This window comes from Calypte anna, chromosome 1 (assembly GCF_003957555.1).
Source record: "Calypte anna isolate BGI_N300 chromosome 1, bCalAnn1_v1.p, whole genome shotgun sequence".
In the NCBI taxonomy this organism is placed as follows: domain Eukaryota; kingdom Metazoa; phylum Chordata; class Aves; order Apodiformes; family Trochilidae; genus Calypte; species Calypte anna.
This window is the reverse complement of record NC_044244.1, coordinates 184,930,168-184,942,857: the sequence shown is the minus strand read 5'-3', so window position 1 is coordinate 184,942,857 and position 12,690 is coordinate 184,930,168. Positions and strand designations below refer to the sequence as shown.

Genomic DNA, 12,690 nt, shown 5'->3' with positions numbered 1-12,690 from the left:
TTTTTCAGCCTCTGGAGGCATCTGCTCTTAGTTTCCCTGTCCCTTTTTTGTGGTGCTTCTCCTCCTGCTTGCTGCTTGTCATTTCTGGGATGTACCAAGAGGAGTGAGAAATGATGCAGCAAGTCATATAAACTGTGTTTCAATGAAAGGGGCTGGGGGGCAAGATTGGGCAGCGGGCCCAGCTCCCTGGAAGAGGCTGACACTATTGTGGAAAATAAACATCCATGGGGTGCAGTAAGAATGTGGAAGATCATAAAAGAGCATTTAAAACCCCCAGCAGGAGCAAGATAAAGTATGTTGAGGGTCAAATAAAAAATTGCTGGCAAGGAAGTCTAGGAACATAAGATGGATAATGGAGTGGTAGAAAACTGTGATTAAGGTAAAGTAAAATGATAGCTGTGGTTGAAAAAGGGAGGAAAACGTGTATGTATGCAGTGTTTAATATTGTCTGAGCAGTTCCACATGCTACATGTCCTTAAATTGAACACCTTGGTATGCTATCTATATTAGTACTATAGACACCTGAAAGATACTGTACACTTATAACTGAGATCTTTGGAGCAGCCTTGAGTACCACCAACTTCAGATGTTGCACAATGCTCTCATGAGCATCACTATTAATACTTGTGTAGTCTGAGAAGTAGTGTATGGTGAGTACTACATGAACAAAGAATTCATGTGGCTCAGCTACAACATCTGATTTGCCACTATGATTCCAGATTCTTTTGGTATATATAGATGGAGACCAGCTAACTGCATCTCTGGAAAATGTAGCAAAATGTACTGAAAGGCAATAGTGTTTAGTTAAAGAATAGTATGCAGCTTTCAACTGAAGTAAGCATCTTGAATGTCAGGTAAATCATTAAGCCTGTGATTACTTTGTGTATGTTATAAGAGATATAATCTTAGGTATGTTTCATGTGCTTCACTAAGTAGTGAAAAGGTTAAGCTAAAGTGTTGAGAACTTCCTGATACAGAACTATGGAATAGTTTAATCATGAACACAAGAAATACATTGGAAAAGTGTGGAAAAGTGAAGAAGCAAGCAAATGTGCTTGTTTTCAAAGATATATTCTTCTCTAACAGAGAAGAATATGGGAATATTCCAGGATTGAAAATATTGGAATCCTTACTCTGTATCTTGTCTTTAAAGCTTTCTGAATCAAAATAAGCATATCTGCAAAACTGGCATTGTGTATAAATGTTTTGTTTGAGTGTAATTTAGAACAAACCCCATAATATACTAGAAATAGTTTTAAGTTGAACCCTACAGCCAATCTTAATAATTTCAAAAGAAAAATTAAAAACATCCTTTCTGAAACTTCTAGCCATATTTGTGGAAAATACTCAAAAATTGGTACCAAAGGAGAATTTTCTGTTCTTTTTACTGTGTGATTAGAACTGTAAAGGCTTTATTGTTCCATCGATTCTGTTAATATGGTTTGATGACTGGAAGATATAGACCCTGGTAATTCCCTGCATAGCCAGTCCACTTTGTTTTCTAATCTAATGCAGCAGTACTGTTGAACAGTCTTATAAACTAAAATATTGAGAAAAAGGTTTTGTAGCAATGAGAAATGAAACAAGAATGTGGACATTTTTAAGCAAAATAAAACAACACCAGTTAATAAGGCAAAGAGCTATGATGTATGTGCTTTAACTTAAAAGTAGCAGCTGTGCAGTACATAGTGTATGGTGTCCTCCACATTGATGGTTATAGGACATAAACTTTTAGTTACTTTTTAATTCTTTCATGCATGTATAACTGCAAAGACAAATGAGTCATATAGACTTTACAGCTTTTTGCATACTAAACTAAAATCCTCCTCTGTGTTTTTCTGTGCATAAGGTTAGGTTTCCACATATACAGATGAAGTGAGTCGGGGTAAGAGAAATAGTGAAAAGAGTGATAGAATTTTACTAACATTGTCTTTGGACATTGACTGTATATCATTATTTGCTTCAACAATTATGGTTCTGGGGAGTTTTAGTATGATTTTTAAGCATGCAAATGTAGCCTAAAAAAAATCCCCTTCTAATTAAACATTAGAGTTCTGTCCTTAGGGCGTTTTCTTCTAGAATGTGTTGGATTTAATACTTAACCATAGAGAAATACTAAAAATATCCAAAGTACTGTAAAAGCTTCTAGCATGAGGAAGTTAGGACTTAAAAATGTTGGTAGGAATAGCTGTGAAGTTCATAGGCAATACAGAATTTTCAATAGCTTTTGCATCGCAGTGTTAGGAACATGGGGATTTTATTGCATTTGATCAGGGGGATTTCTCAGTGCTCGCTAGAATGAGAAAGCAAATAGTGCAGTTTTCTCATGGAAATACTGAGTAAGAAAATGACACTGAAAAATTTCAAACTGCTATAGTGCTTTCCTTAACCCGAGAGGAATGTAGCAATGCATGGGCAATATGTTGACATATCTGCTGATATCCTTTCTCTGGAGATTATGAGAAAGAAATTAACTTCTCTGAAATTAAGAGCAAAACATTGAGTGTCAGGTGGAAAAGTAATATGGGATTGTTGGGGTAGGGAGTTGTTTATTTTAGTTGGTTATTATTGTACCATGAATAGCAAGTTGGCAAAGAATATACACCAGTGAAGCTAGCAGAAAAGAGGATAAAGAGTGCATTGATAGAAATAATGAAAGGCTGTGTCAATACGGAGCACTGGCCCTTGTGCTGCAAAATCTTTGGCACTGGTCACTGGATTCTGTATTCCCTTGTGGTCTTTTCTTGTGGCTTCTTTAGAAGTCATTAGGGCAAGTGGCCAGCATTAGCTTCATCTGCCCCTGCAGAAAGGCCTCCTCTCCTCTGTGCCAGCTTGCCCCATGTTTTACCAAATTAAATTCTTCTGCAGAAATTTGGAAAAACTGTGATCACCCATCTTTTTGCTTGTTTGTTTGCATTGGTTTTGTTTTGGTCATCTTTTGGTTTCTTTGAGAAGCAGAAAAGTTAATGTGATCCACAAAATAATTAATCTGAGAGATAAAGAATAACAAGTGTGTGTTAATAACTTTGTAAAATGGACTTCTAAAAACAGAAGTGCCACAGAAAATATTCCATGCAATGGTATAGGCTATGGAACCATATGTGGTAGGAAAGACTCTAGTATTGAAAGCCACTTAAAACTAAAGATGGCAGATGCTGAGTCAGCTGACTCTATATTTTTGTGCAGAATTAAAGACATGTTAACATGCATTTTAAATTGCTTTCTAACTCTAGGTGATACAGGCATACCCTTGTGTTATGGTGATGTTTTACTAATCTGGGGTTATCTCTCTTGTCAGCCAATACCCAGAATTCTACTCATAGGTAGTTGAGGGAACTAACTGAAGTATTGAGATATGTGTCAGCATCTCCATGGTCAGCATTGCTCCTTTAGGTTAATTTATTACTTTTTACAACACCCGTTGTTTGTGCTTACCTGCTATAATAATCTTAATAAAATTGCAATATTATCTATATGTGACAGTTACCTGGAGCTATTGATTTTCGTTTATTTTTCATTTTAAAGCAGTAGTGTGTGAACATGAGTGGAAAGTGGCAAAAATTGTGAAGAAAATGGATTTTAGTGCTGTTTTTCTGAATTAAGACCAAGAGCTGTGAAACTGGGATTTTTTTAATGAGAAAACCCTTAAGGCAGGAAGAAGTTTGAAATATAGTGGTGATACACAGCCTTGTATGATCACTGCTCTTAACTGCTTAATCACTCATCCTGCCTAAATATAATTGTACTGACAGCTGCTGTGTTTACAGTCTATGATGTGGAAAAAGATGTCCCACTGTGACATGTTCTAGTTACACTCAAATTGACTGTAGCAAACACAGAAGCTGTTGAAGTTCAGTGCTTCTCAGTGGGGTGTTCTTGTTCCTCCAGTTTATTTCTGGCTGTTGATATAGCTCGGCTCCCTGAAGCTCGGTGTCATATAAAATAACCAAACCAAGGCAGTTATTGGTTCATCTTCACAGTAAGGAAGCTTGTCATGAATTATTTAAAGAGATGTGTATATTTTTCTGGATAAATAATTTTTCCCAGGTTTGTATTTGGAATACAAGAGGGAAAGCCCTCTTTTCACTTGTATTAATTTTTAAATGTTTTCTTGCTTCTTTTATTTGGTGCAGGGAGAATGCTGCAAGTCAAGCTCATAGCTGCTGTTTCACAATAATAATGTCTCCATTATAAATCTGCTTTTTTCAAGTGTTTAGATGACTTAGGCAGGAAAAATTGTTTGTAGGGTAAGAGTTGCTTATGAAATGAATCAAGAAAATAAATTTATTCGTAATGCAATTAAAAAAACAATTTACAGTGACTCCTTCTGGTTCTGAGGAGTAAAAGTCAATGAACTAGATAAATGGTTCTCAGCATTTTAGTATGCCATTTTATCAAGACACTGGTGATATTTTTCAGTTTCTGTTGTGTTTTATTCACATATTGCAGCTCTTTAATCCTCAGTTTTGTTGAGTAGCTTGGGAGTTTTAATTAATCTATATGTTAGTGTAGGACCAAATGAGATCTCGGCAAGAATGACACCGTAGTGCATGCAGTCATATCTGGTAAAGGAATCAAACTTCCAAGAGGTTTGAAACACCAAAGGTAACTCTTTGTGGTCTCCAGTCTTCCTGAAATTCAGAGGACTGAAGAATTGCCTCTAATATCCTGCCAGCTCAGCCATCTCCCCTCTGCTTCTTCTGCCTTTGAAGCCATACAGTAATAATGAGCTTTCTGTCAGATCATCAGAAATGTTGCTGTTACTGTTTTATCCAGAACGGCTGTTGTTTGAAGTCCCATTTACTGCATTCCAGCTGACACTCAGGAGTTCATTTAGGCATGTTTAATCTTCTCACTAGTTTTCAACTGCTGTTTTTCTTTATTAACCTAGTGAATGATACCAAGCTTTTCCAGGATGATTGACAGCAGTCTAGAAGTGTTGGTTATTGGAACTCCCATTTGTTAACGGAGTAATCTTTGCACATAAACAAGTGGAAGGACTCCAGCTTTGTGTTTGCTGAGAAGTTCCTTACAGGCTGTCACTAGGGTAGGAATATTGGTCCTCTGCAAGTGCATCAAGTTTCTGCTTTCAGAGCTTTTTTGACTCCTTTTAAAAGCTTGGGTTTTCTTCTTTCTGCCATCAAGCTGGCAAAAATCAAATGAACAACCACCTTCTCACCTGAAAGAAACAAAACCAAATTGTGCTTATCAATATGTAGAAATCTTGTAAAATTTCCCAATTTGTGGTATTTGATCCTTGTTGTGAAGGACTGTGCCAAAACTAATGTACTTGTTCTTTAATCCCGTGGGTAGCATGCATTGCTGCATCACTTTGCTGCCATGTATTATTCTCTTCTCCTCAAAACTTTATATAGGAGTTTATTTTATGATCCGTTTTATAAATCTAGGATAAAAGTTGAAGAACAGTTCTACTAATGCAAAAGGAGTGCATCGTTGTTTTATTATCCTGTATCTAGTCTGTAAGGTCCTATTTGAAGCCTAATATGTTAATGTATTACAGTTCAAATTTAATCTTTCTTTTTTGCAACCTGAAACAGAGAATCTTAAAGAAACCTGACTTTTAGGATAATGCAGAAGGTTTTTTTTTAACATTTTTATTGGATAAATAAGTGTTAAGCAGAGATAAAAAATTGTAAAACCTGAAGAAGTACAGTAGGGTAATGTGTTTCCTGATTTCTCTGTGGCTTTCCTGAATGACTTTTATTATATTCTTTAGTCAGTATTATGATGCTGATGGTGGGTATTGTATGTATCCATTTTTAATACTGGTGTTACATTACTTTCTTGTAGTTAGGCTGCAATCATCCTTTTATTGTTTCCTGTCACATTGCAGTATGCTTCTTTTAGTACTTCCTCTGCTGGAGCTCCACAAAACAAACCTTGATGGCCAGTTAACTTACTTCAGCCCTTTCTAAAACAGGCAGCTCTGTCTTGGATATCTCCTTACACTGGCTGCAAGTAGCTTGTAGGTGGCTAATCATGATTATATCCCTCACTGCAAAATTGAACTGAATCTCCTTTGGAACGGGGAGAATCAGGAAACAGAAGGTTCAGGTAAATGCTGTCAGAAAATAAATGTTAACAGAATTGCACCTAGAAATTCATACCTCTGGCAACTGATAGGTAACAGGGTGCATTTTCACTCTTTTATTGGCACCCAGAGAGATTGATCTCTTTGGGTGCCTGCAGAAGAGCAGGAGCAGTAATCCTTTTTATGTAATCATTGAGACTTCTGAGTGGCTCTCCTTCCCTGGGCAGTAGACTTGTATTCTTGGGTCAGTCAAGCTGATAAGGTTTTTATAGTAACTTTCAAGATGAGTTCCCTCTGCTTGATAGAGAATTTCTTTCCCTGACACACTGAAATATCCCAGCTTGCGTGGCCTCTGCAAAAAGAGGGACGTGGCTATCAGGAGGTAAATGTTAGAGGCCGAGTGACTGTTCTGATACCAGATCTTGCAGTAATAAAAAGGTGGTATGTTTGGTGTGGTGATTTACCTTCCTATGATTAGAATGAGCAGGATGTAGTGAATACACAGTGCTAAACGACATCTTGTGAAGCTGGACAAGGTATCTGCTCTGTCTCTATGCTCTTTTCATTTTTGTCCAGAAGAGATAAGGTAGTAGTGGTATCATTTGCCTCTTGATTGAAGAGGCTGTTGTTCTTAAATATAATTAAATCCAGTTTTTGTATTTTCATATCTCTTAAAGGAGGCCTCCTTACTGCAAAACTGGTGCTTTCTGTGATCAGGCAAATTTTGTAACCAGGTAAAGTGATGATGCTCCTAAATATAACTAATAAACTAATAAATATAACTAATTGCACCATTTAGTCTAGTGTTAAGGTCTAGATGGTTGAACTGAGCTGTGAGTTCTTACAGAGTAATTCCTATTACACCTGTTAAGAATCTGTCCAAATAAGCTGGGGTTTTCTGTAGAATATTTATAATTTTAGGCAAAATTAACTTTGTACAGAAGCTGTAAGTTAGTGTCAAAGGAGTATCTGATCTTAGAACTTAATTGTATCTCTTATTCTACTGAACACCTTTAACCTTAATATGGTATCCTCTAATACTTTCAAGCTTTTAGAATAGGTCCCATATAAAGACAGAAATCTCCAAATGGTATCATTCTTAATTATTTTATCAAGTTATCTAATGAGCTCTATAATCCTTACTACATTCTTTGAACCCACTATTTCTGATAGAGGTTAAATATTCCTTCGTCACGTTCATTCAAAACATACAGGCATTAGCACTGTCTGATTTGCTGGCACAGTGAAAGGGAGATAAGAATCTCTGCATGACTATTGCAGGATATAAAATGAAGACTCCACCTTGGATATTTTTATTGTTTGTTTTCCTTTCCCTTGACATTTGTTCCACTGAGCCTTGCACGTGGGGAATAGTGATAGGGGAGAGGGCATGCTCCCTCATTTCCTTTACTGTTCACAGAGGTTCTGGTCATTGTGGGTACCTATTATATTGTCCAGAGGAAATTAATCTGCATTCCTATTATTGATAGTTAGTTTTGACATTTCAGTGATATTGCAACATAGAATATTTTTCATTCAGTCACCTTAAGCCCATATAATTCTCTTAGGAATCAGCTGGTATGTAGAAACTATAGAATGGTTTAGGATTCAGTGGAGTAATTTAAGGGAACAGCCAACAATAAATCTGTGTTTCTTCAGACTCAAAGCATTCTTGCTGTGAACAAATTAAAGTTTAGGTCTTTCTAACAGCTGTAGAATAATCAGTTACTTATGTATCAAAGATGATATATTTGCCTAAAACACACTGCTTTAACTTATATAGATCTATTTTTTCATCTATAAAAGCAGTAGGAAACATTCTGTGTTTAGCATCTAATTTAATACATGTATTGATCTGATCACATACAGAACAGTAGGAGATGTTCAGCAAGGATGCAGTAATTCTGTGGGTCTCTTAATTGAGAACACAGTATATTTTTATGAGAGCATATTTCAGTGTCAAGAAACCACAGATGAATCTATTTGATTACTATTTTAATTGCCAGTGTCAGTTTGCTGTGAAGGACGGAGTGTGTCATGGGTAGAATTAGAATTTATCTGGAAAATTATTTGATGTACATTTAAGGAAGCTTGTCATTCACATGCAGTGCTCCCCGGGACACTGTTCTGAGGCTGACTTGTTGAGTATCTTTATCAATGATTTTGATGAGGGAATCAGTTAAGTTTGCAGATGATACTAAGCTGGGTGGGAGTGTTGATCTGTCTGCCTGAAGGCAGGAAGGCTCTGCAGTGACACCTGGGCAGGTTGGATCCATGGGCTGAAGTCAATTGTGTGAGGTTCAACAAGGCCAAGTGTTTGTATTGCTCTTGGGTCACAAGCCAAGGCTACAAACTTGGGGAAGGGTGGTTGGGAAGCTACATGGTAGAAAAGGCCTTGAGGGGGGAGGGGGGGAGGTGCTTGTTGACACCTGGCTGAACATGAGCCAGCAGTGGGACCAGGTGGTCAAGGAGGTCAACAGGTTCCTGGCCTGCATTAGGAATAGGGTGACCAGCAGGAGAAGAGAAGTGGTTGTGCCCCTGTACTCAGCACTGGTGAGGCTACACTTCGAATACTCTGTTCAGTTCTGGGCTGCCCACTACAAGGAGAACATTGAGTTGCTGGAGGGAGTCCAGAGAAGGTGAAACTTCACCTTCACAAAGCTAGTGAAGAGTCTTGAGAACAAACGAGGAGTGGCTGAGGGAACTGGGGTTATTTAGTCTGAAGAAAAGAAGGCTGAGGGTGGACCTTACTGCTCTTTACAACTACCTGGAAGGAGGTTGTAGGGAGGTGGTGTTGGTCTCTCCTCCCATGTAAGCAGTGATAGGACAAGAGGAAATGGCTTCAAGTTGCACTAGGGAAGTTTTAGATTGGATAGTAGTAAAAAATTTCTTTAGTGAATGAGTGGTTAAGAATCAGAGCAGGCTGCCCAGGGAGGTGGTGGAGTCACTATCCCTGGAGGTGTTCAATATTTATCTAGATGTGGCACCATACCACATGGGTCAGTTGGTATGGTGGCATTTGGTGGATGTTGGACTTTATGATCTTAGAGGTCTTTTCCAACCTTTATGATTCTGTGATTTTGTTTATCACGGAAATTTATTTTTTTCCATCTTCAAAAATACAAAACATGTTACCATTTTTAAATGTGGAAACATTAATAAATCTTCAAAAATAACATCTGTAACATATGCTTAAAAAGAAAAGATATAAGAAATTATTTCATCTTTGTCTTCCAAATATTTAAAATAGTTGCTAAATAATTCATATTAATCATGGAGTCATAGAATGGCTAGGGTTGGAAGGGCTGACACAGTTAATTTTGATAATCCCATAGGAATACTAAATGATCAAAGAGGTAGTGGACTGCAGGGTGTGCAGAGCACACCTTTCCTTGGGGTAGGAAAGGAACATTATTTCCTGTATTCCATGCATTAAATATAAAAGGTAGAGAATTTGTTTACCCAATTCTTTAAACCCTATTTATTTATCTATCAGATAAATATACAGAATAAGAGCAATGAGGCTGGTGAAGGGACTGAAGCACAAGTCATGTGAGGAAGGGCTGAGGGAACTGGGTGTGTTCAGTCTGGAGAAGAGGAGGCTCAGGGGAGACCTCATCACTCTCTACAACTCCCTGAAAGGAGGTTGGAGCAGGGGGGGGTCGGTCTCTTCTCCCTGGCAGCTCTCAGTAAGACAAGAGGGCATGGATTTAAGCTCTGCCAGAGGAGGTTTAGTTTGGATATTAGGAAGAAATTCTTCACAGAGAGTAGTCAGGCATTGGAATGGGCTGCCCAGGGAGGTGGTGGATTCCCCATCCTAGGAAGTTTTTAAGATGAGACTGAATCACTCAGTGCCATGGTCTTGTACCAATGGCAATAAAATCTCTTCATGTCGGTATTGTCTAAACACTGCTGGTTCTGCTGTTGGACTGATGTACTCTATAGCTGCATGGAAAAATATGAATGCAGCAGGCACTGAGCAAATACAGGGGTGGGGCAAAATCCTGTTAGGGATTCTGTTGTGTGATAGTGATTACCTTTAACTGAAAAATACAATTTTTCCTCATCTCCCTGTACAGATTTTCAGTTGGAGGTGTTTGTAAGATTGTCAACCTTACTTCATTTAGGACAGTGGAATGGTTCTTAATGTTGGAGATTTAGCAAATTTAAATGACACTTCTTTCTCTGGCTGTGTTTCTTGATTTAGAATATTAGTCCAATTCATGTATTTATATACTAGGTTTTATGCCTTCCAGGAAAAAGGTTAGCCTTCTAATTTTGTGTCCAGCATTGAGTAAATGATTATTTATGGCTTTACAAGAACAGAGAGCTGAAGAAAACACAGAATCACAAAATGGCTGAAGTTGGAAGGGACCTCTGGAGTTTATTTGGTCCAATCGCCCTGCTCAAGCAGGGCCTCCCAGAGCCAGTTGCACAAGGACCATGTCCAGAGGGCTTTTCAACATCTCCAAGGACAGAGACAGATATGCTGTGCTTTTGAAACAGAATTTAAAGCTTGGCTTTTGTTTATGACTTATACTTACCGTGACTTTAGATTAGATTTAGCAGATATTTAAATCTTAATTGCCAGTTTTTCTGTCCTCAAAATAGATACACAAAGGATCACAAAGAATTGCTGATGGTTTTGGGGGTTTACCTGGACAGGTAGCATTTTAAAATCTTGACTGGATTAATTTGTTGCACGTTCATCTCTGCATTTGCTATTACTATACCTAACAAAATAATGGATTCCTGTGGTTATATTGATATTCTGCATTTCTGATTTGTTTGGGTGCTTTGTTTTTTGTTTCATTTAGGGTTTTTTTGTTTGGGATTTTTTTTCTTTTTTTTTTTTTTGTTGGAGTGTGTACAATTCTAAAGAAATTATATGCTGTGAAGTTTGAATTAGTTTGATATTTCTTTGGTCTGAATATTCACTCTGTAATTCAGTGAAAATAATGCTCATAATACATTGACAACCTAGTTAATAGGTGAGCACAAGGTGTTTTTTTCCCTTTGGTTTCTTTTTACAAAGCTTTTACATAACACTGTATAATGTTTTAGTGTATTAGAATATTATAGTGCAATTATGTTAATATCTTTAAGAAAGAAACAGTCATGAGCTTTATTTTAACCTGCAAACAAACCTTGTAGTATTTTCAACCACAGTGGTCTATTAATGTATGCAATTTATGACTAGATTTTAATTTCTTATACTAATTTCTTATTTTCCAATAACTATAGCAGTTCTTTAGTTGTCAACATAATATGTGTATATTGCATTTAGCATGTTTCAAAGGTTTTTAGAATATCTCGGGTGCTTTGATTTTTAAATGGTGATGGGGGTTTCTGGCTGAAGTAATGATCTAAAAACTATGCTAGACAGGGAACTTTTAAGCAAACAAACAAAATGTTTCATGCAGAAATGCATGAAACTTTTGTCCAGTGAATTTTTTGTGTAGTAATTCTGGTTTTCTTTTTTTCTTTCTCTTGAATTTTAGATTTATCAATGGCAGTGCAAAAATTTTCACAGTCTTTACAAGATTTCCAGTTTGAGTGTATTGGAGATGCTGAAACTGATGATGAAATTAATATTGGTAAGTATATTCTGTGCTCTGGTTGCAGAAATATTTTGTATTGTTTCTTACATATTTAATACAATATCACAATTATAGTGGTACAGTTAACAGTTTTTCTAGAATGGAGTAAATAACAAAAATAGAAAAAAATCATCAAGTACAACACTTATACAAGAGTTCTCTGAGCTTTTGCCAATAAAATTTGCTTGCTACTTAATTTTACATCTCTGCTCACACCCAGAACTTCTGCATTTGCAAGATTGAACAGCTCACTTTGTCTTGAATGTAAGCCTCCTTAATATCTTGAGTATATTCTTCCTTTAGCAGACCTAATCCTGGAAGCATTTCCAGGATTCAGAAATTCAGCCACTCTTTCCTGCAAGGCATTGCCATGGTTGCAGTGATGCTTTTGAGCAGTAGCACAGCAGCTGGAGTGCTCTAGCTCCCATTGGTGAGAGACTTGGACCATAATTGTTTTCAGAATGCCTAAATTCAGTCTCATGAGACTTACATACCACATGGCCTCCCTGCCTCTCCCAAAACATCTGAGAGGAAGGAAGACAGTTGTTGAAAAGTAGTTGCTTCTAAAAATAAAAAATTTGGCAGTACATGAGGGAATGTAGGACTTGTTAGTATTTTTTAAAAAAGACGTGTAGTGCAGAGAGGAAACTCAGATTTAGGCTTTTCCAAGCATATCTCATAACCTATTTTTAAGTCTCCTTCCCCTTCAGTATTTCATTTTTCTTGACTGTGTTAGTAATCATTGGAGAAGAGGTCTGAGTTGTATGCGATTGCTGGCAAGGCTTGCAGGATCCTCACCCTACAATGCTGTGATAGTTAGGAGACTCCCATCAAAGATGGTTGGTACTTGGTCACTGCCTTCCACTAACCTTTGTCTGGTCGGATTTACTTTTATTGACACAGGAAAGTGGAGAAGTGAAAACAATGAGCACCTTCAGTTCAGATACAAAGCTGCACACAGTCTTCAGGGGTATCAAGCTTGGAGAGATCAAAAAATTGAATTGTGTGTATATGCTCCTTGGCATTCTGCCTATTATT

The 12,690-nt window shown here is 37.3% G+C and overlaps 1 protein-coding gene across 1 annotated transcript in view; it reads left to right on the top strand.

The window, feature by feature from the left end:
* ARHGAP42 (Rho GTPase activating protein 42) overlaps positions 1–12,690 on the top strand; it is a 146,280-nt gene that overhangs the window by 24,723 nt on the left and 108,867 nt on the right. Inside the window, exon 2 of the mRNA XM_030451701.1 lies at positions 11,554–11,649. Within this exon, the coding sequence (XP_030307561.1) occupies positions 11,554–11,649 (96 nt within the window). The remainder of the gene's footprint in view (positions 1–11,553; positions 11,650–12,690) is intronic.